The sequence below is a fragment of the Chamaea fasciata genome, unplaced genomic scaffold (assembly GCF_029207755.1).
Source record: "Chamaea fasciata isolate MVZ Bird 193981 ecotype frontalis unplaced genomic scaffold, bChaFas1.0.hap1 SCAF_2, whole genome shotgun sequence".
Classification (NCBI taxonomy): Eukaryota; Metazoa; Chordata; class Aves; order Passeriformes; family Sylviidae; genus Chamaea; species Chamaea fasciata.
The window spans coordinates 39843617-39858506 of NW_027094087.1; the positions used below are offsets into that span (position 1 = coordinate 39843617).

The window sequence follows — 14890 nt, forward strand, 5'->3', positions numbered from 1 at the left end:
AAAACCCATTTGAATGCGGTTTTTCTTTTACAGTATCAAAGTAAAGTTGTTTAACCTCGACAGACTGAAGGTAGTGCACTTGACTGCCTATTTTTATAAATCCACTTGAAAAACAGCTCACCTCCCAGGACCATACCAGCTTGACAGCACTTCCTCAAGCGACATGCTGGGCAGTTCTTCCTACGGATTTTATCGACTATGCAGTCATTTCTTCCAGCACATAAATAGTTGTGCTGCCCTGCAGACAAGAGAAAAACAGGATGAATACTATGTTTTCTAACATGACAAAGTTACTTCTGTCTATAAATGTTTCAAAAATAAATGAACATTCGAAGAAGTGCACTCGAACCATTAAAGAATTCCTTCATTTTATGCTAACCTTTGACCAATCATGTTACTATTTGAATATAATGTTTTACTTGGTCTGTTTAAGGGCCAAACTCCTCATCCATGAAATTCCAAAATAATTAGCAGGCAGCATGAACTCCTTAAATTACCGCACTAACAATATTTCTTAAGTAAATCTGGCATGAGGACAGACCAATTGTTTCTTTAAATCTTATTTTTCTTTGAAGATATCGATCCTGTTTGCTTGGATTGATGCAGAGTTTCTGACAGCAAACAGAATGAAGAAGTTGGGGCAGTGCAGAAAACAGAGCCCTTCAAGCAAAGTAAATGACCTCTTATGGAGAAGCAGTTCAGTACTAAACTTGCTGAAATACCAGCTGACCAGGTACAGCCAACACAGTCAAAATGGATAAATAGAAAGAGATTGTAGCTTTGTGGTTTAGGTTAGCTTAGTTCATTGTTTAATTCTGAATGATATTGTTAGAAAGAGTTTGTCATTAGTGTATTGAAATAGAGACCTTTCAATGAAATTAGCTTTCAGCAAAGCAAAAGATTAAATGGAATATTGTGGATATAGACTTCCAAATATAACAGAACTCAGCACTAAAGCTTTTAAATTTTCACTGATTTCTACATCTAGAATCTAAAGAGCTAGTGCTGAGCCATGTGAAACAACCCATTTGTTAGCACATTTCTGTGCTAACATTTTTAAAGGAAATTAATTTACTTCTTAGCCATAACTTTAAAAACAACCTGTTTGGTTTTAGTGAAAGAAACACAAATGTCAGAAATTAATTTTCATAACAATTTTTATTTTTTTTAGAAACCTAGAGGTGAACAAAAACAGTTCCCTCACACATTGCCTGGCAATAAAAAAGTCCGTAGTAATGTTTTAATAGAAGAAATTCTCATTTACTTTGTCCCATTAATTCTAATCCTGGACTTCTCCTTACAGAAAACATTACCAAAAGCAGACGAATGAATAAAAATCTGTCTTGCTATTGGCAGCAGACCAGTAATCAAAACACTTATTTTGAACAATTCTTCCTTGGGATTACTTGAAGTTTTTCCTTGTCTTTCTTTGCCTTTGTAAGCTACAAAAGGCATTCAGTCTTTTGATAAGCAACAACCGTTTTAAAACTCCATTAATTTAATTAAAATCCATGACGGTTATCTCAGCTCTGTGGCATTCTAGTGCTTTAATGCACAGCTAATCTACAAAAGAATGCTTAAATACAGTTTTGTTTCAAGTTCAAGTTCTGTTTGTTCTTGTCTTGTTTCAGGGTTTTCTTCGGTTCCCTTGAAGGAGATTTCATCTGGCCCTCTTTTCCTGGATATCTGCTAAGTCTACACAAGATGGTCTGAATCCATATGAACTTTGCCTTTTTTAAATCTAAGACTGAACAACATTTTTTACATTTACAAAACAAATCATAATTGAATCAGTGTTATGTGTTAAGTGTAGTTATGTGTTATGTGTAGTTATGAAAACTACACTTCCATGTCCATATGTTCTGAAGTTTCAGATTAGACAGGATCAATTAGTGTCTCTGCCCAGTGTATACCAGGCCAGAAATTAAATTTCTTACTAGAATTTGGGCACAGTAAATTTGCTTAAAAGCCAAAACACTGCCAATCCAATTCTCTCAGGGGATTATGGTGACAAAAACTCAGGCACTTCTTGATGCTTACTGTGAACAACTTCCTTGCTTTCAAGACTTGTAAGAAACCAGAATCATATCCTGCACTTGACTTAGACCTCCGTGTGAGTTTTCCATTCCACTCATCCCCACTCATTCCCCACCTCTCCCTGACACCTTCTGTCCCAAAGTGTATTCCACTCATCTTGATTCAGCTGTGATTTGGAAAACATCTAAGTTTCAGTTGTTTGATATTTTTCATTTTCATCAGTAAAGGATTTTTTTTTTTTAATCCCAGTGATCTGTGTGGATTTCATCTCAATAGATAAATCTGAGTAAATATTCCCATTTGAAATCACTTCTACCATTGTGCAAAGCTGAGTTCTGAGAAACTGTTATGTGCTCGACATTAATATTTTAGGGACAGCAGCCATCTGAAGGACAGATTGTGTAAGAAATGAACACATGCCAGATATTTGTATTATTTCAAAATTACAGAACAATATTTTGTTAGATGACGATGTTTGGAAGGTTTTCCTGGGACGATAAAATATGTATTTGAAAATGTATTTGCTACAGTTCAGTCTTCAGGATCACCTAGATCTGAACTAATTGTCTTCAATACTTGAGCATTGCAGGTATACCAAAGGAATGTACTAATGAAGTACCCAAAGCCCCCAAGAAGATAAAATCACTATTTATTTGGTAGCTTGATATTCAGTATCTTTTCTATGACTACTGTCATTATAACTAGGAAAACAAAAAACAAAACAAAGAAGCAAACAAAATACTTAGGAAAAAAACCCAGCATAGTAGTATTTTAGTCACTAGAGCACAAGTTTGAACGTAAAGGTTGCTACCAGCATTTCTTACAAAAATATGAACCTAGGAACCTTCTGGCAATTGCCCCATCTTCAGAAAGCTTCACCCACTGTTAAGTTTCTTATGCATGTTTATTTTTCACTGTTTTTTAAAAGTGCACGTTGAGGATCACTCTCAATGTATTGGCTCATGACCAGCTTGATGGAGAAAACAGAGAAATTATTTTATCTGTCACTTAAATGTTCCAGATTCTTGTAGAATAGTATTTCTGTTAAACTTCCATCAAAATCCACTACTGGTAGCAAAGCTGCAAGTTCTAATGTCAGCAGGCAAACACAGTTTTAAGTCCTGTAATGACTACTGCTACACTTTTAAACTGCTATACTGCTAATACTTAAAAAACTGGAGGTTTTTAATCCAAACAGTGCTGGAAGTAGCATGTACAATACCATTACAAACTGAGCTATTAGCTTAGCTCACTGACATGCTTTAAGTCACTTACAATCACTCCAGTAAACTCATGAATTGCAGAGATATGAAAATATGAAAATCATAAAGCTTTACATGCACCTAGGGTATCAGATACAGCAATCAGTTATTTGGGTTAGTGCATGTGTGCTGAACTGCTGCCACCCTGCACAGAAGCAAAGCACTTGTTCGCGAACACTCAGTTCCTACTATCTGCAAAGAAGAGTACTATCTCAACTCTTTTGTCTCTCTCCCAACTGTGATTCTACCTCCCTGTACCTCTATTAACTGCCAATGCTTTTGTATAAAACCATCAAACCTCTGGGGGATTGTTCTTTGCAGAACACATCATGGTGTTTTATTTGGTCTAGTTTAAGATTTCTGTCTAAAGCTTGCAGACACCTATTGCATCTCTTTGCAAATTATTTTACTGCCAAATGTCTCCCAACATTGACTTTTTGCTTCCTGAAGGTTAGCCACAAGGTTTTGCTCAATAATTTTATAGAAGTATGTTTTATGTTATATAAACTTTTTTAAAAGTACCAATTAAATCAATAGGTAAAACCCAAAACAAAACAAAAAACCACAATGGAATTGTGGAAGCTGACAATAAACATGGGTTTAAGATTTTAAAAATGGAAAATAAGTTCACCTCTACACCTAAACAAAACATAATGGTGCAGATGTAGCTTTTGAGTAAAAATCTGACTTCTGGAAGCTAAGACAACAGACTAGGCTAGTCCCTAGCCAATGGAAAACCTGACTTGTCAGAGTAAATACAGGGTAATCCTTAACACTGAACATGCTCTGACAAGACCAGTTTTCCACAGCCAGCAAACAGTCTGGCCTAACTCATCCTTGGTAAAATGGGAAGTAAAATTATATCGAGTTTAGCCCAAATCTAAATACAACACTCTTCTATTTACACCGTTTCAAAGTGCAAAACAGCAAATGTGGGTTGAATTTACTTCTCATTATGCGGATTTTTTTTTTAGTCTTGAAGAACTAGGAATCTATACTACACGGTCTCCATGTCCCTGTATGCCATTCCATGCTATTAGTCTCCAAGACTCCACACACTTCAGATAATATTACTGGGGGTTTTTAATTTAATACTGATTTTACTTCTGTGTGTTTTCTCTAAAAATAGAAAAAGTCCCTGAAGTTAGACTTCTGACTCTAACTGTTTAACCAAAACCCACATCCATCATGGACTTTACCATGCATAATCTTTTGATAAAGATTTACATTTCCCTCTTATCCCACTGAAGTAAAATTCTCACTTCCAGTTCTTAAGTAGGTGTTATGACTTCCACTCTGTAGCCTATATTGGTATAAAGAAAGATCTGCAATTGATGCAAGTCTATTCCTCAGCAAAGAATTAAGGATTCAGTGGACCAAAGATGACAAAGAGTGGAAAGCAAAGGAACTTGTGAATATCTTCCATCCTGGAATCTAACTGAAATAATGAAGAATTTCATAGTGAAAGCAATAAAAATGATTGTTTATAACATCCTTGACCGACTCTTTACTCCGCTTGTACACTGATCTCAAAATCTTCCTGCCTTTTGTTGTGAATCCTACAACACTATTGTCTATTTCCTTCCAAAATCACTTCTCCAAGGAGCAACTTCCAAAGAGAGTATAATTTTTAAACAATATCTACAAAGCAGAACAATTAAATCTACCTATCTTGTTTTCATTCACTTTTAGACAGAGTCAAAAGTTACGATCTTGTTTTTTAATCTTTTTTTATATTTCCCTGTCTGTTCCATCACTTCCAACAACAAAGAAGACAGAAAACAAAATGAAAGAAGATTAACCCATAATTTATGGAAACTACAATGAACGGCAAAATTAGGAATACTGTTTCATATTGATTTTCAGTTGGTTTGCCTGGACTCTTTACCACTGCAACACCTTGAAGTGTATAAAGTCTTGGAGTCTAAATATGGGAACTGACAACAATAAAAACTTTCCACAGCTAATATCCTTTCAGGAGGACATGGTAGCAGCTACAAGTCACTATTTCCAGTTCTTTTTATGGCATTGTGTCAGAATTGTTCCTTGGTGATAATTTTTAAGTAATTAATTACATCAGGGATATAAATATGTAAAATGATGGAAGTGTCAGCATATTTGTCAATTGGTGGTCTGTTTCTTACAAATACAAAACATGGGATTTGAACACAAAACCTACTTTAAGTATACACCAACTATTTCAGAGGTATACACTCTAAAGTATCAATTTTTCTCCTTTTGATCCCTGAGTGTTATGTTCTTCTATCAAAATAAGACTTTATATTTGCATTTCAGTCATCCTATCATTCTGATTTTAGTGGAATTATCATAGCACATTGCCATGATAAGTTTTTCCATGCATTTTTTCTTTATATTCCTTGACTTGTCCTACAACTGAACCAGTTGGACAGGGTCATCCACTATATGAGCAATAAAGGTGGAAAAATCCAGAAATATTAGTAGCAGAAAAAAGCAAAATGCAAAAAACTCAGATACTGCTGCCTCTTGATTGAAACACTTTAGATTAATTTGATTATATTTGATTAATTAGATTCTAAAATGTAGATGTTTATCAAAACACTACTAGTGGTACATCATGAATATTGTGGAACAAATACACAATTTAAGGCGATGGACACCATCAATCCCAAATCTACTTTTAGCAGAGAACAGTTTTACTATAAATACTTACACTTCATATACTTAAATCACATATTTTATAAATATTCTAGTACTTTAAAATGAGTATGATTTTTATATGTGAAAAAATTTAATGATACCTGTAATACCCTATATATAACACTAAAGCAATATGAAATTAGTATTTTACATGCTTAGTTTATTTCTTTTATATACTACAGAACTATATTAGCTACCTTGGTGATGCGGGTAGATAGAATTCATATCACCGAATGCAGACAGTGTACATGGTCACCTGACACTATGCTCAGTGCTGAGAAATAGTTAGAGTACTGCTATTTTCATCACAAGTACATATTAGAAATGTCAGTTCTTCCTAACATTTCTGGTTTCTCTCCATTTACCACAAAATGACTTTCAGATAAGCAGTTCAGGTTGCTCACATTGTGCACATGGTTAGTTAGAACAGGGTATCAGCAAGACTGAGCAATCATTTGCTGGTCCTCTTTAAAGCAGGCAGTTTTACAGTACCTAAAATAGCTTCAAATCCACTGGAAAAGATGTTTAAGGTAATATATGATACTGCTTCCAAAATACTATGCATAAGTTAAACTAAAAATTTTAGTAACTGACATTTCTGCAGCTGATTATGTACTAAACCATGTCTGTTAGGAAAACAGTGATAAAGTCACGGTTAAAACAGCAGGAAGCCCAGCATTAGCACAAGAGCCAAAGCACCAGAACAAATGACATCTCAGCTCACTTCACTGTTGTGCTTCATATAACTCAATTCATCAAATTGCTGTTTGTCAAACTGCTGGACAACAAATCCTTTTCAAGTCAGAAGTATGATGAAGATATACCATTATGTATCAATGCTGATTTTCATTTGCATGATACAAAGTCTTTGAACTCACAAAAGTGACATTTTCCATCTGTATTCTAGGCTCAATAAAGAAATTCTGTACATTAGAATTTGAAAATACACTTAGCTTACTGTACTTTTAACACATTTTGGCCATGTGCAAAATAAAAGAACTTCAATAACATCAAATCTATTATATTGAGTGAAAAGCATTTTTATCTCTCAACTTGCCATGTGTATGCTTTGTGTATTTGCATGTTTTCTACTTCATGAACACTTCATCACCGCCAGGTTTACATTACATGCTGCATCAAATTCTAATCCCAAGATCCAGACTGGAAAGTTGGATTAAAAATTAGAAAACTCTTCAGAGTTAGGAGAAAAAGGAACTTTTAACAACTGCTTCATCAAATTTACAGCTAAAAGGGTCTCTACAATATTACTTCTCTGTGTTTTCAAAGAGGATTTTCTACTAGTGATTGGCTTTTACCAAAATACTTGGCATGCTGTACCATTTTAGATTCTCTAGCTATGGAAAAGCATAACTGTCTAGACAAGCACTTTTCCTTATGCACCGTGTTGCACTACATACATAGTGAATCACCCTGCCATCACAAAATGGTTTATTGTAACTCTGATAAGGTCAGATAAACTTAATCAGAAAGTTTGGTTGAAGTCATGATCAACCTTCTTACTGTGCAGGCATAGCTCATCATCAATGATTCCATGGAATCTCTCTATACACAGACAGTGAAAACCCTCATGGAAAATCTACTTTCTGCCAATTTGCCAAATTCGGGCCTCAGAGAGTAGAAAAGAAGACACTTGGCCAGCTAAATGTTATCTGCTTTCTATGTTTGAGCTTATTCCCTGATGCCATTGATGCAACAGAGTTGCTACCCTGACTTAAAGCACCTATTAAAACTAGACAAAAGTTATACAATCATTTGGTCAAGTTTGTAACACATTCCCAAGTATTTAAACAAACCACTAGTCAGTTTCTAACTGATCCGTTGTAATTTCATGTATTTATGTTGGTCTCAGACTCTGGGTTTGGGCAACTACTTTTCCTTACATATCAATAATATAAACAAAGTGCAAATATAAACAGAGAACAAAAATAAGAAATGAGGCTTTATTATAGGAAAAACAGCACTTGGATTTTTTTGCAGGATTTAGGTAATTTAAAGTTTTCATTAGTAAAACTACTGCAAAAGAGACACTTTGAACAAGAAGGCAACAATGCAGGCTACCAAGAAATCCTGTGTTAGCAACAGTGTGACTCCAGAATCCCAAAACTGAACACTGGGTTCCTGTTCAGGGACAGACATTCTACCATAGTGTTCCACAAGCATTTTGATCATAGCTGCGCTGCATGGTTTTACATGAAGGAATCTTTATAAGACATCCCTAATGACTTGTTGATAATTTAGTCCTAGAAAAGTAAAAGTTCATTTCTTGATCTTCCTTCTCCTCATGCAGGAAATATCCTCCTCTGTTTTGTTATAATGAATGAGATATATTGGTAGCACTTAAATAATGCCTGATCAACAGCAAATTACTTTGCAAATACAGTAATTCTACACATTTGAAAGCATTTTGAGTATTATTTCCCTTTTTTTTTGGTTTCTATCTCCAAAATGCTCATCACTCTCATCTCACTGACAGGAACAGCACTACCCCATCAGCACAGTGAATCCAATTTTGTGTTTTCAAATTTCTTTACTGACTATAAATAGCAGTAACTTTCATTGTTTTCATTATACTCAAAGGATATCTTTACAACATTTTTAAAAAGCCTTGTCATTTCTCTGTACATTAACTGAATCTACAGACTACCAGTTATTTTTAAGGGTTCAACAGAAAACTTCTAAATGCAAATAAATGTTGCCTAGGAAAAAACAACCCAGTATCTTTCCTTTTCTCCTCCTCACTTGCAGTGCTAACTTTTTTGACATATCTGGTAAACTACAGGTTCCCAAAGAAAGGACATGCATTTTTGTTTAACCTACTTCAAGATAGTGCCAAGAGAAAAATACGTTTATTTTATTAGCAACACCTTTTCTTCATAGACAGACAGACAGACAGACAGACAGATAGATAGATAGATAGATAGATAGATAGATAGAGCCACATATGGGGAACCAAGAACCCAAAACACAAAGTATCTACAAAGGCATACTTATTTTAGAATTCAGTGCCAAGAAACATTCTTAAGCAATCTTTGTGATCCTCACACAACTCTGACCCCTTGTCAAGTTCTGTGGGTATGCATTAGTTACATTCCAATGTATAATTAAATCATAATTAGTATATACAGTTTTAAAAGATTGCAGTCTGAGTATTTTAAATAATCTCTGTTTTTATTTCAAAAAGATTGGATATGGAAAAAAATATTTCTGGATAACACAGGAGTCCATTTTATTCAAATGGAAGTGTTCAACCAATAAAGTATTGTCCTCACATCTGGGAAGGTAAAATAAACGGTGTACGAGTAGAACAATATCTGTGAAAAAAATTACAAAAAATACATAGGCTGTTTGATTTCAAACAGCAAATGCATCTCAGGTTACAGAAATAATTAAAATAGAAAAAAGACATTTTCCGACAAATGTAATGCTACTATATAAAGTACCTTTTTATCTATGCACAAAACCTCATAACATACAAAAAATCTCAAGATAGAGAAAATCAATGAAATAGAAAAAGCCAGCTATTTCCAATCATGTTTTAATTTCTCACAAAGATCAGTAATGTATGGAAATTATACGAAAAGCAGAGTTTTGACCAGGACTTTTTACTCACAAAATTTAACATCTTATTTGCATGAATTACTATTAAAAACCCCATGTCTGTAGTAGGACTAACAATTTTAAAAGATATATAATTCCTTTACACCCAGAGAAATGATGGGCAGGGGGGTCATTTCATGGAAGAAATATGTCTCCAATTTTTATGATTGCCAGTGTGAATTTTAAACACTATTTTTTATTGCATTTAAAATACAAATACTCTGTTTCTTCTTATAGAAGAGCAATTTCCCACCATTATTTCTGATATGAAATTTAAAAAACTGTATTTGAAGCCCATATAAAATCAAATATCTATCAATAAATGGGATTATTTCAGTGTTGATAATTATATAGAACACTGAAATGAAAATAAAAAGTCCATCAGCCCATCTCTAAAGAACCCCCTGCAGTCTTGTACTTTCTAAACAAAAACAGGTACAACTATATTTGTTCATTTTGCCAGTGCCCACACTGCTCGTTGCCTGACACTGCTTCCCGTCAGATTCAATAACTTGCATCTTTTCTGATTACGGTCAGGTTTCTGATATACGTTCTTGAATATTCTTTGAAAATCCTTACTAGAAAACGCAAACACAATTCCTCAACAGACTCTCAAGTCCGTGGATTCATCTAAAAATTAGAATTATGAAGTTGCTATGTAAAACCTAAGACTTTTGTTTATGTAACTGCATTGACCTCTCATTTGTCTCTAAATACGTCTATATTCTTAACCTAGTAAGACGCTGCAAATACAGACTTCAAATAGTCTGTGAAAACAACTTAAGATATCCCGTGTATCAAGGTATATTCCTTCTTAACATTTTTCATTAAAATAATTCTGCTGAACAGTAATGAAGTATGTTTTCGAGCAGGTTCGTCTACTGCAAACAGAACTGGGTACTAAATTTAAAAAGAGATGAAATCTAAAATTGACAGAATCAAATTCAAAGAAAACATTACAACATCATTATATAAGTAAAAAGCAAAACGAAAATTTATTTTAAAACACAGTACTCAGAAATTAGTATTAAAACCTCAGCTCCCTGACTTCTTTTAAAAAAAAAATTGGCTGATTTAGCAAAATATAGCAAAAAAATGTAAAGCCAAGCCAAGAGACCAACTAGGAGAGTCAGTGAAACTTACATGTATTCTTGCAAGTGACTTAAGAGCTTTGCAGCCTAACACAAATATTTCTAGTAGTTTTCTCACAAAAGAGAAAATGTGGCACTGCCTCAAAAGTTCACTTAGACCATCAAGACCACTTTGCAAATATTTTAAGTTAAAGGAAAAACATGAACATATGCTTAAAGTAGAAAGTAACAGCACAGCGAAACAAAAAATCTTATTACATTATCATGCTAAGCTTTTACTTTTCCAATATTCCCCTTTTTATTTGGAGAGAGATAAACTCTATAAAATGGAAAATCTATGTACCACAACAAGAAAATACAGGATGCAGCTTTTTTATTTTAAGGAATCCTATCCATTCAAACAATGGTTTTGTTAAATACATGAAACAGAAATTTGAATATCCTAGTTCTGGCAGGATCAGATAAAAATCAAAACAGGAGACAAAGCCTAAAAAGTAGAAGGATTTGTTTTACTACTTTATCTGTTGAACTATATAAAACAGTCTGCTCTTGTATTCGTATTCAAAATCTCAGTGGACAAGGCATATAACATAATCCAAAAATGAAAAAACAAACATAGGTATTACTACTGTTTCATTATACTTGCAGCTTGACTTTGCAATTGAATGACTATGTGGAACAAGTCAAACACACTTATTATTATTATGACTTGAAATAGTTCAGTGAAATTTTAAATACTTCTGTAACTCCCAGGAAGCCAGAACTCTGCAACTTGAAAGCAAGAAAAGTTTCACTACTTCAAAAAGAGAACAAAGCCAAAATAAATTCTTATCTGCCTATCATTATTTCATACCCACAGTATTTTCCTTTGAACACCATTTATACTTTTTGAAACAAGTTGTGTCACAAAATTTTTATTTAACTCTGCCTACCTGGAAAGATTGAGTGATAAACAGTAAATAATAAATACCTAAAAAATAAAGTAAAACAAATAATACTAGAAAAATCAGTTAAGGAAGAACCTCCTCAATATCCACTGTAATATTTAAATAGAGTTAATAGAACAAAAAAAAAATTCACAAGTGACAATATTTATAGAAATGAGCAATAAATAAACAGTATGCCCTAGTGTCTAGAAGACATATTTCAGATAATTAGGAACAATGGCATTACATAGTACCTTCCATTGCCCTTTTAAAGAAGACTTTACAACTTCCACAGGTAAGTACTCCATAGTGGCAGCCTGAAGCCTCATCACCACAGATGAGACAGATCTTCTGGGGTAGTGACTCGAAACTGAACTGAGAACTTTGGCTGGTTTCCGTATCTGGCCTTGGGAAGAAAAAGAGTTAAAAAGAAATGAAAGATCTAGCTTTGCACAGTTAACTACTTACCCGTATTAATGAGCTTGATATTAAAAACTTCATTTTAAAATTTGTAATCAAGATACAGAAGGACACAAAGAAACTGAAGTATGTATGATTGCCTTTCTGCTTAATGGTTTGTCTCTACTATGGTAATGCAGGAAAGCATTGCAAAAAAAAAAAAAAAAGGCATAAAGTTACATTTTAAACCGTTTAGCAAAAAAGATACCATCTAGACACTCTGTTAAAATGTTCATCTTTCTCAGATCAACAACTCTTGTGAGTGGAGTCATAGTGATGATTTTTTTTTCCTGTACAGGGACAGAATCGGATAGATGTCAATTGAATTTCAAAGGCCTCTTTCATATGGGAAAAAATGAAATTTCATTTCAACTAGAAAAATCTTTAATAATCAGTTTTTCACCCCCATTCAGCTGCAGAGTTCTCAGCAGTAACTAAGTCTGATGGGGTTATCAAGAATACTTTCAATTTGTCTTCAAGAAAAGGCAGACTAATCTAGATAACCACTGCATTTACTAAAAGAAAGGATTTCCACTGAAACTTTAACATTGCATGCAGCTTTTGTTGCGTCTATTTCTAGGTAAGGCACATCTCGGCGTGATAGTGCTCCATTTGATCCTAGCAAAGCAATATACAAGTGTTTCAGTTTTCTTTTTCGTGTGAAATCAAGTGCTTTGGGGGGGGGGGGGGGGGGTTTTGCGGTTTTGGGTTATTTTTGTTCGTTTTCCAAATCGGGAACACTATTTTGGAAAATATTTAGGTATTGATGAATACGATATCGCTGAAAGTGAGGGCAAGCTAGCAAACCTGCACGGCCTCCCCGGGGCTCGGACACGGGGTGGCCCTGAAGTCCCGCAGGGATAACAAACCAACATCCCTGGAGCGTCATCGTGCCCAAAGCCGCCACGTGCCACCTGCGGGGCCTGGACACCGCGGCGTGCTCAGGAAGCGCGGGGAATGCTGCAGGCGCTACCTAAAAGCCCAAAGAGGCTCTGGCCGAGAGAAACTTCCCCCGTCCTTTCCTCAGCATCCCCTTAGCATCCCCAAGGCGCCCACCGCGCGGCACGCCCGCCCCTCCGGAGGAGGAGGCGCGGAGCTCTCCCGCCTCGCAGCGCGACCGCCCGGCCCCGTCCCTCAGCGAGCGCCCCGCCGCCCCCGCCTTACCGCGCGTAGCCGAGGTACGGCGGGCAGAGCTGGGGCAGGCCCTCCTTGAGCACGGCGGCCGGGAAGGCCAGCGGCTGGTGCCCGTTCAGCCCCAGGGCCGGGTAGAGCCCCGGCGGCGCGGCCGAGGTGGAGGGCAGACTGTCGGGCGGCGCGCCCGGCCCGTAGGCGCTGGCCAGCAGGCTGGGCTCCGCCTTGTACAGGACGCACTCCAGCGAGGGCTCCTGCCCGGCCCGCGGAGCCTGCGGGTAGTCGTGGCAGCCCGCCGCGGGGCTGGCCCTACCGCCCGGGTAGCGGGCGGCGAGGCCGAGACCCTCCTCCTTGATCTTCATCACGGGCTGGATGTCGCCGTAGGCGAAGGGCCCGTCCTTGGCGTCGGGCGGCGGGAAGCCGTAGGCCGGCAGGTACGGGGCGGGGGGCGAGCAGCGCGGCACCGCGCCGCCCTCGTACTCCGCCCCGTCCAGCAGCTGCCGCGTGCGGGAGGCCAGGAAGGCCGAGTTGAGCGGCAGCAGTGGCACGTGCAGGTATTCCTGCCCCGGGTCCCCCGCCCGGGACCCGCCGGGCACCGCCCCGACACCGGGAGCATCCCCCTTGGGCGCCGCGGCGGGACCCTCCGCGCCGGGCCCCGGCCCCGCCGGCCGCGGCTTGGCGGCGGGGACCAGGGCGTCGCCGGGCGGCCAGAGCGCGGCGGGCCGCGGCGGGGGCTGCGAGGGGCCCGGCGCTCCCGGGGCCGCTTCGGCCGCCTTCTGCGAGGGGCCGCTGCTCATCGCGCCGTCGGGCGCCTCCTCCGCCTCGAAGAAGGACCAGGGCGCCGCGGCCACGGTGGAGCCGGCATGAGCCGCGGGCGCCAGGAAGGTGTCCAGGACGGTGTCCAGGGAGTCCTTGACCGAGAGGGAGCCGCTCCCTGGATGGTAGGAGAGGGAGTCCCGGCCGTCCTCCTGCCCCAGATGCTGCTGCTGCGGCTCTTCCTCCTCCTCCTCCCCTTCCTCCTCCTCCTCTTCGTCCTCCTCCTCGTCGCTGCTCTTGGGGTAAAGCAGCCCGTCCAGGGAGATGTCGATGGACTCCCCTTCCTCGCGGAAGGGATCTCGGCCGGGCTGACCCTGCAGCAGGACCGCCCCGTCTGCGGTAGGCGGAGGCGCCCTGGGCTCCTCGGCTTTCACCTCGGTCATGCTGGCCCCGGGCGGCGATGGACGCCGGCGGATCTCCGGCAGCGACAGAGTGCGGGCGGCCGGGCAGCGGCGGGGTGCGAGCAGCCGGACTGCCCTTTACATTCTGGACGTGCCGGCGGTGGTGCGGCTCCTGCTCACATGGTGCTGCTCTCGCAGGGACGGCGCTGCCCCGGGCCCCGTCGCCGGGACGGGGGTGACTCGGAGCCTGGGGCGGTGCAGCCTGGAGGGGGAAACGATGGGAGCGTGTGCGGGCGGCGTGCAGGAGAGCAGCGTGCCTGCCAGGCTCCGGCGGTGGCGGACAGGCTAACTCCGTGCTTCTCGCGTCCCCCGACTGCTTCCCACCGCCCGGGCGGGCTGGCCCCTGGCTCCACGCCCCCGAGCCCGTCCCTCACTCCCCGCCCCTCCTTGCCTCCAGCCCCGTCCCTTACCGAGGGTCTGCGCTGCTTCTGGGAACCGCTGCACTTCCATCGGCTCCTCCTCCTCTCCGC

At 39.5% G+C, this 14890-nt stretch overlaps 1 protein-coding gene across 1 annotated transcript in view; it reads right to left on the reverse strand.

Moving 5' to 3' along the window:
• PGR (progesterone receptor) overlaps positions 1 to 14461 on the reverse strand; it is a 33261-nt gene extending 18800 nt beyond the window's left edge. Inside the window, exons 1-3 of the mRNA XM_066177416.1 lie at positions 13237 to 14461; positions 11868 to 12019; positions 122 to 238 (exon numbers count right to left, since the gene is read on the reverse strand). Of these exons, the coding sequence (XP_066033513.1) occupies positions 122 to 238; positions 11868 to 12019; positions 13237 to 14402 (1435 nt within the window). The 5' untranslated portion in view covers positions 14403 to 14461. The remainder of the gene's footprint in view (positions 1 to 121; positions 239 to 11867; positions 12020 to 13236) is intronic.
• Between the last annotated feature and the right edge of the window lie 429 nt (positions 14462 to 14890).